Source organism: Asterias rubens, chromosome 22, assembly GCF_902459465.1.
Source record: "Asterias rubens chromosome 22, eAstRub1.3, whole genome shotgun sequence".
In the NCBI taxonomy this organism is placed as follows: Eukaryota; Metazoa; Echinodermata; class Asteroidea; order Forcipulatida; family Asteriidae; genus Asterias; species Asterias rubens.
In genome coordinates this window covers 6,529,497-6,546,793 of record NC_047083.1, presented here as the reverse complement: position 1 = coordinate 6,546,793, position 17,297 = coordinate 6,529,497, and the positions used below count along the sequence as shown (strand labels likewise).

At 39.6% G+C, this 17,297-nt stretch overlaps 2 protein-coding genes across 2 annotated transcripts in view; one reads left to right on the top strand and one right to left on the bottom strand.

Annotated features, from left to right (window-relative positions):
• The window catches only part of LOC117305288, a 35,192-nt gene extending 17,900 nt beyond the window's left edge, over window positions 1-17,292 (bottom strand). The window contains exons 1-2 of the mRNA XM_033790136.1: window positions 17,202-17,292; window positions 324-425 (exon numbers count right to left, since the gene is read on the bottom strand). Of these exons, the coding sequence (XP_033646027.1) occupies window positions 324-425; window positions 17,202-17,214 (115 nt within the window). The 5' untranslated portion in view covers window positions 17,215-17,292. The remainder of the gene's footprint in view (window positions 1-323; window positions 426-17,201) is intronic.
• Window positions 9,882-15,279, top strand: LOC117305289. The gene is made up of 3 exons (XM_033790137.1): window positions 9,882-9,970; window positions 13,424-13,657; window positions 13,758-15,279. The coding sequence occupies exons 1-3, from the start codon at window positions 9,958-9,960 to the stop codon at window positions 13,988-13,990; spliced, it is 480 nt and encodes a 159-aa protein (XP_033646028.1). The 5' UTR covers window positions 9,882-9,957; the 3' UTR covers window positions 13,991-15,279.
• Window positions 17,293-17,297: the final 5 nt, after the last annotated feature.

The following is a 17,297-nucleotide window of genomic DNA, read 5'->3' as shown; positions in this document are numbered from 1 at the left end:
CTGTGGGCAAAGGATGACACAATATCCCCCCTCAAAATCGGCCCTAGATTGCATCACAGAGCATCTAACATGCAAAATTTTCCCGGGCTCTTAATCGGGCCCGCACCCCGAGCCGTAAAGGCTTCTCACACGCATGCTCCATCGTTGACAGATTTGCACCTCCCCCTTGAAAGAGTGGAAGGGAGGTGTTCCCCACCCCCACCCAACCCCAAGTCTGTAGGAAACCAAGCAAGACAGTTAAGAACAAAATCTGCCTATTTTCCTGATATTCACGGGGGGGAATTAAAGTAAACATTCTTTACAAGACGCGATAATATACTTACTATACACATTTTCTTCACCGGGTTTTGATCTTTTGCTATAGCTCACTGACGATAAACTTGCCTTTTTACTTTGTTCAATGCGTTCCTTGGTCTTTCTTTCATCTGCAACAAAATAATTATTGTTATTCACTTGATATGTGCATGTTGTATTGTTGTAAGCATTGTCTCTTGCTGCGCCTCAAACTTTAATGTTCTTAGGAAACTGACTAACCTTATCTTAGAGTAATCTTTTGCAAGATGGAAAGGTTAAACAAGTGAATCACTGATTTGAGGTATGGGATTCAACGATTCAAACAAACGGAAATTTCACTGGTCAAGACCATAGAAAACTACTTTCAAATAAAATAAACTTCAAGTGAAATCAGTCCTGAACAATAACAACGTTGGAACTAATAAAAACCCAGGGGAGTAACTTAAATACTCGTTGCCGTGCACGTTCGATGATTGACGATTTGGCTAGTCTGGTTCCCAGAACCAAAAATCTCCGACTAGGCTCTGTCGAATTTAGGGTCCGGTTTCACCCGAAATCACGTGACCAAAAAGGAGGAATTCCTCCTTTTTCGAAGTTATCCGAAATGTTCCGAACGTCTTGTCGTCAACATTCGGACAGTATCGTTGATGGTCGGTACGGAATCATAATGTCAGTCCTGTCGGCCGTAGATCCAGGAGTTTTTATGCCAGCTATTTTTATTTAAAGCCAATGCAGGCGTTGTGCCTAAATAAAGCGTTTGCAAAGCGATGCAACACGTTTAAAATATATAAACCTGGGAAATCGCTCCGGGATCTGGTAAGTTTTTGGCCTTTTTCTTCAAAATAATTTTCTCAAAGGTGTTTTGACTTGAGTGTTCATTAGACACTGATTGAGGATTAAGTGTCATGATTTTTGAAAGTGTTAAAATGGGGCAAATCTGGTGACTAGCTGTCGAAATTATACGTGTTGAACCAGATTGTCATTTGCCGATCAAAATAATCTCGTAACCCTCCGGCCTTGCGGCCGTTGGGAGGAGGGTTACGTTATCGCAACTAGTAGTACGTGCAGACATGGTTTCCCTGGAGATGAACCCCGACCCTGACAAGTTGCGTCATGCTCTATTTTTAACCGTGGGTGATACCTGACCTAAGATTTTTAACAAGAGACGTCAAGGAATCTTTGGTCAGGGGACCAGCCTACGATTTGGCTAGGTGTTTTGGGGTAATAAAAAATCACGCATGCGCAGCGGTTCCAGTATGCAGGGCCTCCAAGTAGAGCAGTTATTTGCAAATTCACTTGTTTTCGATTTTTGTCTTCTTTTCATAATCTAACATTTAAATATTCAATGGATGTAGAGCATGATGCTCAGCTTAGCACAAAGATACGAAATGAAAAGCTTTAAAGATGTTGTTTTTTATACAAATCTATTCCGATCAACTAAGTAATTAAATCAATGATTAGTTAAATGTGAAAGTTTAAATAAACAATACACTAACTTGTACATAAATTGGGTTTCTTCAAAAGGTTTCTTTAAGGTTTTTTTTTTAATGGTATTAAAGGCGCATTTTTCTTCTTCTTTTCTTTTATGTGCATAACATAATTATGGAGTGCTGCCCGGGCCTTAACTCAGTCTAAGTTGTCCCAACTTCTGATACACCATTTCGTTCTTCAATAGAATGCGTGCATGTGTTACACATCCAATTTAGCATTGTATGTCTATGTGGCGAAGAGGGGACAAAGACTAACAAGAAACAAATTGAACTAGATTTAGGATACATTTTACAATTTTGCTGATTGTGTATAAAGCCCTAAATGTGCAAGCGCCTTCATTGTGTAATCTTTGTCTAAATGTTGTCTTTGTAGTTTTAATGACACTTCCATTCCAAGTTCCCCACTCTGTAAAACTAAAAGTATTCTGGGAGATCGCGCTTTTGAGTGTGTTGCCCCTTAACCTTTGAAACGCTCTCCCACATGTTATCAGGTTTGCCAATAATACAGGTACTTGCTCAAACGTTGCTCAAGACCCATTTATTTCAAGTTTCAACAATTGTTTGACTGGCCTTTAGTCGGCTGATGTATAATTTCTGTTTTAACTATTGTTCTTGTGTTTTACAGTGTATATTCAATATTTAAATATTCTTTTAAAAAGAATCTCCGACCTGGAACCACGTAATCTGTCATAAGGTAAGCCCGTGTTTGTTGAAGCTTTTGATTGTCGAACTTTCATGACCCAGTCTGCCCCCATTTATAAGCTATTGAGACCAGTGAGCCCTAAGGGAACCATGCCTATGGGCTCAACCATGGGTTAGATTTCGGGGTCTTCCTTTATAGCCCACTGTTATGTATACTTTTTTTTCTCTAATTAATGAGACGTTTCAGGAAAGTCACCTGGAAATAGATTATTTCTTTTTTTTTCAAACATTAGAGTATATGTATCTGAACAATAAAACAATTTTTTTATTAATTGTTTTTAACGATTTATATGTTTTTAAAAAAAGTTGTGTAGGGTGTGACTCCGCCTACCCCTTTTGTGACGTCAATCGAGGCAGACTTTGTCTCGACCGAACATCGAACACACACATACGTGCAAGTATATTCAAGTCCTAGTCGTGAGTTTGTACGTTTCGAAAAAGAAAAAAAAAATCCTTGCATTTTTCCGGCAATGTAGACCGGGTGTATTGCTGCTGGATGCAGCAAAACAACTAAAGATGGGGTCAGTTTGCAAAGTGGTCCGGTCTTACGTCTTTTCCAGCGCTGTGCAGCAAACACTTCTAGCCGTCGTGCTTCGAGAATCCGAAATACACTACACATTTTGACAGAAAAGTTCTTTTCTAAAACATGACGCCATCCAAACAATTTTTCCAGCTAGTGGGGAAGTCGAAGAAGGTACCTGAAAGGCGTAACGAACCTAAAGGAGCATTTGCCTAATGTGAACAAACTCAGGTATTGTTTCAACTTTGAGGGCATGTTTTTAGCTTTCGCCAAGCGTCACTATCTTGTGTTGGCACTGCATGCGATTCATCGCGGCGCCTCGATTGACGCAGAGAAAAAATTGACGTTACGCACAGCGCCCTCTCGGGTTTTGTTTTCTTCAAATTTATAAATGACATGGAAACTAATTTTGTTAAACCTTAGTTAATTGTTAATTCATATTCCAATCATCAGAACACACATTTTAGTGACAAAAGCTTGATTTTGACAAAATACCATTTCCAGGTGACTTTAATAACACTGGAATAAATTCCACTACAAAAACAGAGTGCGTTAATATTTATTTAACCCACACCTGTGACGTCATGCTATTGTTAAATCGCTCCACTATTTTGCACGAATGGCGCGATGGGTACAACTATTCACCCGTTATGCAAACGGGTGAAACTGTCATAAAAGGGTTAAGGGATAAAGTAAATGACGTCAATTACGCCATAGGCCATACATTGTTCTGAACACAGGTAAGAGCTACGCATGTATCGTAAAAACATTCCACAAGTAAACAGATACAATTGTTAAATTATTATTTAGCTGTGATGTTAAAAAAAATATTAGTTAACTACAACAGCCTATTTAGCAGGTCTTAAAGTCAGATAAATCAACTTCGTTTTAACAGTACTTTTTTTAATTAATTCAAAACGCTTAATTTGTCATACACAAACATGGCAGTGGTTAACTCCCTCAAAATTAAATTTGCAAAGATACTTCTTTCAATATCATTATACAAGTTTAATTGAAATCGTTGGTCATTAAGTTAGCTTAGATTTGTTAATCAAAGTTATGTCAAAAATATCTTAAACTACAGACTTGTACGGTAGGTCACTTCTTTTATCTTAAAGACAGTGGACACTATTGGTAATTACTCAAAATAATTATTAACATAAAACCTTTCTTGGTGACGAGTAATGGGGAGAGGTTGATGGTATATATAAAACATTGTGAGAAACGGCTTCCTCTGAAGTGTCATAGTTTTCGAGAAAGAAGTAATTTTCCACGAATTTGACTTCGAGACCTCAGATTTAGAACTTGAGGTCTCGAAATCAACCATCTAAACGCACACAACTTTGTGTGACAAGGGTGTTTATTTCTTTCATTATTATCTCGCAACTTCGATGACGGATTGAGCTAAAATTTTCACAGGTTTGTCTTTTTATGCATATGTTGAGATACACCAACTATGAAGGCTAGTCTTTGACAATTACCAATAGTGTCCACTGCCTTTAAAACCATTGTTTGTTTGTTTGTTTGTTTGTTTTTTTAGACCGAGCAAGTCGGCTACAACAGCATCTTTGTCATAGTCACTTTCTACCACTTGACTAAATTTACCTTGAGTCAGGGAAAAATAAATTCTGCTGCCACTTTAACTCCTGATCCATAATGCCACTGTCTATGGAACGAGCGTATTTCATGTTGGTCTTCGTCCTAGCCCTGGCGGCCTTACACTTTCGTATTACTACAGTATCTGTGTACAGATGAAGAGTCCTGTATAGGGCTAGTCTTCGTCCATGTACCATGTTCAAAAGGCTTTGGCCCTAAGTAATAAATACAAACAATTGACTTGAAAGTTTCGCGCCATTCGTGCAAAATAACGGAGCGATTTTAACAATAGCATGACGTCACAGGTGTGGGATTAGTTTTAGTCGCATAATGCCCTCGGTGAACGCGCCATTTGTGGCCGAATGGCGCACACCTCGGGCATTATCCTATACATAATAGGATTAGGTGCATGGGATTGTGGACCATACCCACAGACATAAGAACCTCATGTTCTTTTAATTTATTCTCCATGTTTTAATAGACATTATGTAATGTTTCTATGCGGGCGTATGACCATACAGATAACTGACAGATACTTTTATTTGAACCACCGATTAGTAACAGAATGTAAGGTCAATTCATGGTAATCTCTTCATTTTCTTGGGCCATAAACATTCACGCGATGCATTCCCACTGGGCAATTTGTTACCGATTACCGAGATTACCGGATATTACCGGTAATATCAGCCCAAAATTTGACTAAGACCAAATATTACCAATATTACCATGTTATTAGCCAAATGATATTACCTGTGTTATAATGAAAGTGTTATAAATTCCTATATATTTGATATTTTGAGGATAAGGATAAGATATGAATGATCCTCGAGGCCAACGGTCTGTTTCTGATGAGGAAAACAATTGGAAAATGGTGCACCATCGTACCACAATTTCCAAGTCCAAAATATTACCGTTATCACCCTATTGAAACCGACATTTTACCCAGTTACAACAGGGTGATGAGAAGTAATATCGGTAAGGTTTAATGGCAGAATTGGTTATAACATTGCGAACTTGAGTAATAACAGTAAACTCCCCGCGAAATGTTGAAGTCCAAAGTATTACCGTTATCACCCTGTTGAAACCGACATTTTATCCAGTTACAACAGGGTGATGAGAAGTAATATCGGTAATAATGAATGGCTGAATTGGTTATAACATTGCGAACTTGAGTAATAACAGTAAACTCCCCGCGAAATGTTGAAGTACAGTATGTTACTGTTATCACCCTGTTGAAACCGACATTTTACCCAGTTACAACAGGGTGATGAGAAGTAATATCGGTAATGTTGAATGGCTGAATTGGTTATAACATTGCGAACTTGAGTAATAACAGTAAACTCCCCGCGAAATGTTGAAGTCCAAAATATTACCGTTATCACCCTGTTGAAACCGACATTTTATCCAGTTACAACAGGGTGATGAGAAGTAATATCGGTAATGTTGAATGGCTGAATTGGTTATAACATTGCGAACTTGAGTAATAACAGTAAACTCCCCGCGAAATGTTGAAGTCCAAAATATTACCGTTATCACCCTGTTGAAACCGAAATTTTACCCAGTTACAACAGGGTGATGAGAAGTAATATCGGTAATAATGAATGGCTGAATTGGTTATAACATTGCGAACTTGAGTAATAACAGTAAACTCCCCGCGAAATGTTGAAGTACAAAATGTTACTGTAATCACCCTGTTGAAACCGACATTTTACCCAGTTACAACAGGGTGATGAGAAGTAATATCGGTAATGTTGAATGGCTGAATTGGTTATAACATTGCGAACTTGAGTAATAACAGTAAACTCCCCGCGAAATGTTGAAGTCCAAAGTATTACCGTTATCACCCTGTTGAAACCGACATTTTACCCAGTTACAACAGGGTGATGAGAAGTAATATCGGTAATGTTGAATGGCTGAATTGGTTATAACATTGCGAACTTGAGTAATAACAGTAAACTCCCCGCGAAATGTTGAAGTCCAAAGTATTACCGTTATCACCCTGTTGAAACCGACATTTTACCCAGTTACAACAGGGTGATGAGAAGTAATATCGGTAATAATGAATGGCTGAATTGGTTATAACATTGCGAACTTGAGTAATAACAGTAAACTCCCCGCGAAATGTTGAAGTCCAAAATATTACCGTTATCACCCTGTTGAAACCGAAATTTTACCCAGTTACAACAGGGTGATGAGAAGTAATATCGGTAATAATGAATTGCTGAATTGGTTATAACATTGCGAACTTGAGTAATAACAGTAAACTCCCCGCGAAATGTTGAAGTCCAAAATATTACCGTTATCACCCTATTGAAACCGACATTTTATCCAGTTACAACAGGGTGATGAGAAGTAATATCGGTAATGTTGAATGGCTGAATTTGTTATAACATTGTGAACTTGAGTAATAACAGTAAACTCCCCGCGAAATGTTGAAGTCCAAAATATTACCGTTATCACCCTGTTGAAACCGACATTTTATCCAGTTACAACAGGGTGATGAGAAGTAATATCGGTAATGTTGAATGGCTGAATTGGTTATAACATTGCGAACTGGAGTAACAACAGTAAACTCCCCGCGAAATGTTGAAGTCCAAAATATTACTGTTATCACCCTGTTGAAACCGACATTTTACCCAGTTACAACAGGGTGATGAGAAGTAATTTCGGTAAGGTTTAATGGCAGAATTGGTTATTACATTGCGAACTTGAGTAATAACAGTAAACTCCCCGCAAAATGTTGAAGTCCAAAGCATTACCGTTATCACCCTGTAGAAACCGACATTTTACCCAGTTACAACAGGGTGATGAGAAGTAATATCGGTAATAATGAATGGCTGAATTGGTTATAACATTGCGAACTTGAGTAATAACAGTAAACTCCCCGCGAAATGTTGAAGTCCAAAATATTTCCGTTATCACCCTGTTGAAACCGACATTTTACCGAGTTACAACATGGTGATGAGAAGTAAGTAGTTTGGGTAACGTTTAAAGGAATAATTAAACCAACTAATAGACAAAAGCCCCATCCACCAACTGTACTAAAACACTATAATTAAAATGTAACGATGATAGTGATACAATTGAACGACATTTTAGAAACAGAGAGTTAAAGAATTAAAAGTAAACTATTAAATGAATAGGAATTTAACCAAGTAATGCTATAAAATACAAAGGAATACAAAACATAGATAGGTAATAAGAAACGTTTGGACTAGACATGAGACGGTGAGAAGGATTTAGAGGTTATAGGCCTACTGATGCAACTCATGTCGCTTTCAACAGGTTTGGACTTCAACATTTCGCTGCAGATTGCTGTAAGTTTACTGTTATTACTCAAGTTGGCAATGTTATAACCAATTCTGCCATGAAATTCTACATTGTTTGTAATTGTAAATATTGTTATTTAACTATGTGTTGTTTTGGTAGGATTTTTTCTAATGTTATAAATGTTTCTCACGTTCTTGTTTGATAAATTACTGTCTTTGCTGTAGCATAATAATTATTGTCTCTTTACATGTAGTGCATCATATTGATGTAGTCACTAACTAAATATTGATGAGTGGTGGCGCTTTTTGTTTTTGGTCACTCTTGTGTGACCTGACCTTGACCTTTTGCCCCCTGGTGGGTGCTGCCAGGCCAGTAGGGTCACCACTCCTGCACCATCTTTAACAGGTAAGCACCAACCAATTTTTAGTAGGATTTTTATCTCTAAATATCATTAAGCATCCAGAGTAGTTGGGACCCATCCTTTAGTTATATTATTCATGAAAGGTCCTGGATCATTGTCATTATAATTTGTATTGTTATGCTCTTTGGAAAAAGGGTGATTTTTGAGTAAGAAAAGTTAGGAAAGTGAAAGTTATTATTGTGTAATCTGCATTGTGTAACACATTTTGTGAAGTCACATGTATGAGCCAAGTTATGCACATGACCCCATTGGGACTATGCATTGGAATTCGGGAGAAGTTAATTTGAAGATAATTAAGGGAAGATATTTGAGATTAGTAGTAATTAAGATGACTTTGTCATACCTTTACTTATTACCGACAAACTTTTGGCATTTTTTGGGGGTATTAACTATTATGTAAGTGTGAATTGTGTGTGTGTGTGAAGGTGTTTTTCCTGTGTAGCGCTAACAAAAGTACAGTGTCAGTGAGCTCATGCCTTTTGTCATCTATTGTTGGGTTTATATCTGTGTGACATTGTCATAATAATGGTTTTAAGAGATTTGTAGATTCAAAGTCATGATTTGATATTATGTGGTTTAAATTAAAGTGTTTAGATTAGAATTGAATGAGGTAGTTTTTGAGTAAGGAAATAGACCACGCAGGATGGAAATGTGTAACAATCAGATTTAGTCCTCATGTAATGTCAGTGTAGAGTCGACATATCCAAGGTGTTTACTTAATTGATTATTGGCAGTGACTTTTACTAGACTTAAGTAGTGATAGGGTCACACAATTCCGAAGTTAGCTGGTTGTATTTTCAATTGTATTTTAGGAATTGCCCCCGATCAAGGTATAGTTTATTATTTACTTCATTTTTTATGGTAATTACGTATACGTGTTTACTAAATCAGCTTTCTCTACGTTATTTTATACCTCTCCTGCACAATCTTCAACAGACTTGTGCAGGATAGGTCCCTCATGCCACCCGCCTTAAAATACGAATTTTGCGTCCAAACTAAATATTGTAGTGCCTTCGCCCCCTTACAGTAACCAGACATATTTTAAAAGAGAGCCATACCGCTGTGTTGTTGGACAAGGCCTAGCCTATCGCGTGAATCTGCCTCATTGAATTGCGTGAGGAAAATAATTTTCCTGAAGACTTGATCCAGCCTGCATGAATCCTGATGTCATTTTTTTGCGGATTTGATCGGAAAACCAACTTTGAGACTTTTCCAAAAAAATTTCTGATTATTTTTAAAGAAATTTATAATAAAACAAATTTGGGCGTTATACTTGTAGACCTACATTTTTTTCAAAGATTTCTAGACATGTTCATGTCAGGATTTGTACAACTAGATTTCCAGATACAGTACATGTACATTTCATTATTGTTAAAGAATATACATTGTAAATTAATTACTTCATAATGCAAAACTCATGCAATATAATATTGCAGACTTATAGGAAAGCATATAAGAAAGGTATAGGAAAGCATATTGTGACCATTGGCATGACCGGTTGATGCCTATGATGATATTTAACTTATATTGTCATGTGTACATATGTTACAATTTCTCATGTCAGTTTTAGATTGGGTTGGTAAATTGTCCTCCATTTCCCCCACATTTTCAGGTTCCCTTGGTGGAGTTGTGCTGTACTTGCCTGTGGTTTTCTTGTGTGCAATATGCCTACTTTTGGTAAGTAATGATTACCCTTGTATTTCTTGACCAGCAAGGAACCATTTTGGCAGGGCCAACTCATCATAATTTTTTCAATTACTTTAATTATGAAATCACTGCCAAAACAATGTGGATTTAAGAGAAAATAAAATTAAGAATTTGTCACCGAAAATTTTTGGATTTTGACACCCCCCACCCCCAAACAGGGAAAAAAAGTTGCATTTTGTAACTTTAAGAACACTTAATTAATTACTTGGCGCGGACCGATTCCCCTTCTTTTTATGTGTGCAATGTCTCATTTGAAAGATGATAACAAATACAATGCTACAAAATTATAAATTCAATTAAAAAACAAATTAATTTTCAGGGTGACACACCAACTTAGGCATAGACCAATTCGTAAAGAAGCTGTAATGGATGAGGACGAATATATCCGGAAGGAAAAGCGGCGTGAACAGAAAGCAAAATGGGCCAAGAAGAAAAGAGATGCACTGAGAATTGTTTCTGTCCTAGAAGAAGTGAGGAGAAGGCCAATCTGTGCTGATGCCCCTGGAACTAGTGCTCCCGGCCCCTCTAATCCTGTCAATGGTGTATCCAGTCCAGTAAACCCTGATTCAAGTGATGGCACTTCTGATGAAGAGGGCAGTACTGATCATGCTGTACATGTGGTAGTTGATGAAGATACTCCTGGTCCCGTGAGCCCTGGTTACGACACTCCGGGTCCTGCGAGCCCTGGTTACGACACTCCCGGTCCCAGGAGCCCCGGTTACGACACTCCTGATCCCTTGAGCCCTGGTTACGATGATCCAAGTCCTGCAAGCCCTGGTTACGACAATCTCGGTCCTGCTAGCCCTGGTTACGACGATCCCGGTCCTGCGAGCCCTGGTTACGACACTCCAGGTCCCGCGAGCCCCGGTTACGACACTCCCGATCCCTTTTGCCCTGGTTACGATGATCCCAGTCCTGCGAGCCCTGGTTACGACAATCTCGGTCCTGCTAGCCCTAGTTACGACGATCCTGGTCCTGCGAGCCCTGGTCACGGCGATCCAGGTCCTGCGAGTCCTGGTTACGATGATCCCGGTCCTGTGAGCCCTGGTTACGGCGATCCCGGTTCTGCGAGCCCTGGTTACGACGATCCTGGTCCTGCGAGCCCTGGTTACGACGATCCCGGTCGTGCGAGCCCTGGTTCTGACACTTCTGGTCCTGCGAGCCCTGGTTACGACAATCCCGGTCCTGCGAGCCCTGGTTCCGTGAGCCATGGTTACAATACACATGATGGCAGTTCTGATGAAGAGGCTGATGACAATCGTGTTGTGTATGTCAAGGAGGTTGATGTTGAAGAAGCAGCAACCGAGGCCGAGTTCTTCAAGAGGTCATTGCGTGAATTGTTTGGGAGAACATCACTTTCACGGACTGAGCAGCAGTACCTACTCGGGCTTTTCAACCGTGCTGGTGTCCAGGGTTTGCCAAAGGATCCGCGCACTCTACTTTGCACACCAGGCTCTGTTAACATAAATCCATCCTACTTTGGTGTAGAGTACCACTGGTTTGGCATTGATGACCAGTTAACACGTGCTCTGGACTATTTGGTTCGCCCACTTCGTCTTGATGAAGAGATCAAACTTATGATTGGGGTCGATGGTGTACTGATTTTTGATTCGTCAAACGTTAACTCGTGGCCAGTACTGGTGTCTGTAGAGAATGACCAGTCACTGAACAAAATCTTTCCATTATGTGCAACAATGGGTGGCAAGCCAAGCTGTGTGTCATATGTGCACCAGTGCGTCGATGAGTTGTCTAGTCTACTCCGCAATGGCTTCGTTTACAGGGGCAACCACCACCAAGTGTGTCTAATGTGTATAGTATGCGATGCACCAGCCCGGGCCTTCATGAAAAGCATCATGGGACACATGGCTGGACATTCTTGTGAGCGCTGCCGAGCCAAAGCAATCAAGGTGGATGGTAGGATGGTGTTCTACAGGACTGAGAATTTTGACCTGCAAAGTGACGACACATTCCGCAGGAAAGACTACACTGACCATCATAATTCTCGCTGCATCGACAGCCCATGGCTGAACATTCCAGGCTTTGACATGATACATGGGTTTGCATTGGATTACATGCACATGGTCTGCCTCGGTGTGGTTAAGCGGCTTACAGATTTCTGGATGAACAGGCAATTTAATCGGACAGCCTTTCATCTAGACCAGGTTGCAGTGGCTGACATTAACAGGAAATTAATGAGGATGAAGGTAACAATGCCATTCAACTTTGCCCGCAAACCAAGGTCACTGGAAAAGATCAGTAGATATAAGGCTACTGAATACAGGACACTTCTGCTGTACACTGGCCCAGTTGCCTTCAAAGGTGTCCTGAGGCCTACTTACTACAATCATTTTCTTCTCTTGTCAGTGGCCATCGGTCTTTTAGTGAGTGAGAGGACAGCTCGTCTGCAGATAGATTATGCGAGGGATTTGTTGACTCTGTTTGTAAAGAAAGCGTTTAGGCTCTACGGCGATACTTTTGTTGTATACAATGTACACCATCTCCTACATTTGGCAGACGTCGCTGAGAAGCATGGAAGTTTGGAAAACTGTTCAGCTTTTAAGTTTGAAAACTTTCTCGGCCAGCTAAAAAAGAAGGTTAGGCCTGGTCACAAGCCTCTCGTGCAGCTGGCAAAGCGGCTCAGGGAAAACCCCATAAAATCAAATACATGGAAACAGGAAAAACTTAGCGTAAAAGCCCCGAACAATGTATATCTGACTGCTACTGGGGAAATTATTGAACTTGCTGAGAAGGCTGATGATGGCACCTACATCTACCGTCGATACACACGGTTACGGCCTGCTGTCGCTGCCCCAGTGGACACCACCTTGGTGGGATTCCTTGAGTGCCCCAATGGGAACTTGTTCCTCTCATTCCCAACAGACATGGGTGACACCAAGATAGTTGCCAAAGTATGGAAGCATACAGTTCCTGGGGTCAACCGAGTGTTGTTTTTGGTTCTAAATCACTGCTCTGCTTTCGCACATAACACTTAGCTGGATATCGACTGGATTGACTCTTGACCCCGACTGCCTTCAATTCTTAAAAATACATGTAGTCTCTTTTGTTTTGAGGCTTAATGCATAAACATGGAGGGTCAAATGATATATATACAGGTTTGTTAAAGAATGTTCTGCTCTTTTATTCACTTTAACTCCCACAGTTTTGAAGTGTGTGCTTAAACAAAAGGGACGGCTAAAAAGTTTGTGGGCTAACACTAACTTAACTGGTGCGTTTGCACATTTTTGATGGATTATACACATGGATGTACATATGTTGAACATTAAGGCACAATAATGAATCTGTCAATTTAAATTACTTGCAAGTGTGAAATTGGATGGTTCCTTTCCAGAAGTCTTGAGTGGGGCCGTTTTTAGTAAATGCTTATTGTTTTTCATGTTTTTTGGTTTATTTCCTTTTTGGCAGGCTGTAATCCCGACGAGAGCTGGACGCTTGTCAAGTACCTGCTAGATGCAACATATGACCTCATCCCGTTCCACTGGGTCCGAAAGAGGCATGGTGAAGACTGCCAACGTGCCTGGTTCCCAGTTAAAGGGACGGTTAAGGCGCCAGAGTACACTCGACTCAAGGAAACCTGTGCAAAGGCTCCCAGTTCTAATATTGCTGAATGGCTCAAGGTTACTGTTTTAGTAAGCCAAGGTACGTTTTTTTATATCATTGTTACAAAACTTTTCTCAAATTTGGAATGCCTGTTTGCCAATTTCTTTCATGTTACTTTCAATTATAATTTGTTGCTTAGCAATAACTGACTATGAAGTCGGCCAGTCCCTTCTCAGAGAACGCCTTGATGTCTCATCTTCATCAGATGCTCCTCAAAAGGATACACAGCGACCATGTCGTGTACGCGCTAGGCCAATGCGGTTAGCTGAAGAGAACAACGCGGACAGCGACCATAATTGGAGCTCTGATTCTGACGAGCACTCGTCTAATTCTGAAGAGCTTGACACCATCCAGTCAAAGAGTAAGCCCTAGACAATTTAAGAATTTTACTGTTGGAATCAGTCATTTCAGGAGAATTTTTGGTGGCACTGAGGCATTAAAATTGACATGATATTCACACGCACAACTGTCTGTTGTAATTAATATCAGTGTTTGAATTTCGCGATTATTGGAGAGGAGATCAAACTTATTTATTTGTTCCATTCCAACTCAAAAATTGAGAACCAGAAAGTAAAGCTGTAATATTTACAAATATACATGTAGTTATAATATCGGAGAAATAATCTTGTTTTAAACTCTCCTACACAGATTGCCCCTGCATTTATATCTCGTGCGCGTACATAGCATGAGCAACAAAAAACAGTCAAAGACCAATTTAAGAAGGTATATTGCATATTAGTTTTGGAATATTATAAAATCACTTCTTAAAGTCAGTGATCTACCATGTAAACATTATTTCGTTCAAATTGAAGCATTGAAACGGACGCTACGCTTCATCAAACTCAGGGGATGAAAATCGCATTGGGCAACCTTCCTTGAAAGTGAGACAGCGCAGTTGAGAGAAACACACACATACGCATGTGGGTGTTTGATCTAATTGCGTTTGGCCCATCTTTTGTGTGTTTCAACTGCGCTGTCTCATTTTCAAGTGAAGTGGCCCAAGGCAATTTTCATCCTCTGATTTTGATGAAGTATAGCGTCCGTTCCAGTGCTTCGATTTGAACGAAATCAAGTTGATAAGGTAGATTGATTATCTGACTTTAAGAGGTGATTTTAAAATAATTCCAAAACTTGCGTGCAATACATGTGTACCTTTATTAATTGGTCTTTGACTGTGGTGCACCCTGTACAGTATGTACAAGAGGCACATTCAGGTGGATTTTAAGGAAACTTGAAACTTGTTCGTGTTATTAAGAGTTTGTAATTTACAAAAATTGAACCTTATAGTCAGTTTCCCGCCCAGTCAATTCTTTGTTCAACTTTAAAACCGCCAAAATTGAATCTAGTCAGTTTTTGTGATTAAGCTGACAATTTGATATTAAAAAGCCGTATCCTTTCACAGTGATAACCTACTACTGCTTCCCAAGTTGCAGCATTGCTAATGCAGCATGTATCTAGTGATCCTTGGTCACACAGTATGTATAGGTGTCATGGCTTCTGACTAGCAGCCTGAGCACAAAGATGACAGACAATTTGGGACACTACCAACATAGGGCTGAATAGCTCAGTTGGTAGAGCTCTGGTATGGTAAGCCGGAGGTGGCAGGTTCGAGTCCAGCCCCAGTCAATTCTTTGTTCAACTTTAAAATCGCCAATAATTGTACCTATAGTCATTCCCTTGTTGGGGGTTTATTTGACAGTTCGTAGTTTGGATACATGTACAGAATGCATTTTACAATTGAGGGAAGGACCTCTGTTAAATAATTATATAATCATTAATACTGAGACAGTTTAGCCATTGGTCGGTCGAGCCATGACATGACTGGTCATAAACGGTTTAGAAAGCACCGGCTAGCTGGTCATGTATCTGTTCCCATGTGTGTAACATTCGATGTTTGCGCAGCTAGTGCCAATGATTCCAGATTCACTCTGTCCTTTATAACTTGTCGCATTGTGTGTTACATCAGCAGAACGCATGCGCCACCATACTTGCCTGTTTAGTGTGTGAGTTCAAGGTCATGTACATGTAGTTTTTTCTTTCTTTGGACCATATTTTAAAAGTATAAGTTTGTTTTGTAAATAAATGGTTAAAAAATTATTTATAAAAAAATAATGTGTGCAGAGTGTTTCCTTTGTTATAGCCAGGCGGATACGTATGTTTAGTTATTACCATGGGCACATGCCACAGGTAATATCTGTAATAATGGTCTTAAATATCAATCGGTACTGTGGGTAAAAACGGATCAACATCCGAAAATATCGGTTACATTATCCCTGGTAACATTGGGTAAATGGGGGTAACATCGGGTGGTAATAACATGGCAATGCAGGAAATATCGGTTACATTATCCCTGGTAATATTGGGTAAATGGGGTAATATCGGTTACATTATCCCTGGTAATATTGGGTAAATGGGGTAATATCGGTTACATTATCCCTGGTAATATTGGGTAAATGGGGTAATATCGGTTACATTATCCCTGGTAATATTGGGTAAATGGGGTAATATCGGTTACATTATCCCTGGTAATATTGGGTAAATGGGGTAATATCGGTTACATTATCCCTAGTAATATTGGGTAAACAGGGTAATATCGGTTACATTATCCTTGGTAATATTGGGTAAATGGGGTAATATCGGTTACATTATCCTTGGTAATATTGGGTAAATGGGGTAATATCGGTTACATTATCCTTGGTAATATTGGGTAAATGGGGTAATATCGGTTACATTATCCCTGGTAATATTGGGTAAATGGGGGTAATATTGGTTACATTATCCTTGGTAATATTGGGTAAATGGGGGTAATATTGGTTACATTATCCCTGGTAATATTGGGTAAATGGGGTAATGCCGGAAATATCGGTAGTATATCCCTGGTAATATTGGGTAAATAGGGTAATAACGGGTTGCAACGGGGAAAGATTGGTCTACTATTTCCCCGTTATTACCCACTGGTATGATGTTACCCGGTAATAACTTCCGTTATTACTCGTTACAACCCGGGTAATATCGGGTAAAATGCCCAGTGGGTTGTAACAGTGTTTCTCCAGAAATTAAAGACAGTGGACAATATTGGTAACTGTCGAAGACCAGTCTTCTCACTTGGTGTATCTCAACATATGCATAAAATAGCAAACCTGTGAAAATTTGAGCTCAATCGGTTGTCGAAGTTGCGAGATATAATGAAAGAAAAACACCCTGGTCACACAAAGTTGTGGGCTTTTAGATGCTTGAGTTCCAGACCTCAAATTCTAAACTTGAGGTCTCGAAACCAAATTCGTGGAAAATTACTTCTTTCTCGAAACACGTCACTTCAGGGGGAGCTGTTTCTCACAATGGGTGCGTTCGTTTAGCTCCCCTGGGTCGACTCGGTGTTTGACGGGAGTTTTTTCCAGGACAAACGTGGGTATTGATAAATTAATAATGGTGTTCATGCTTTAGAACTTTTACGTTACTTGTGTAGGTATGCAACCAAAAAATACATCAGCATTTCGTTGTCCCGTGCTTCAGACATATCTTTTGTTCAATGTTTCAGGGCAAGCTTTTTAATTAGACTAGAAATTGCAATGGAGAACCCTACCTTCAGTTGCCATCTTGAATACTCTCGCACAAATTTAGACTCGCTCTTTTATATGCAGGTTATTCTGCGTCGTCGTAATCAAGCTTCGTGAATGGT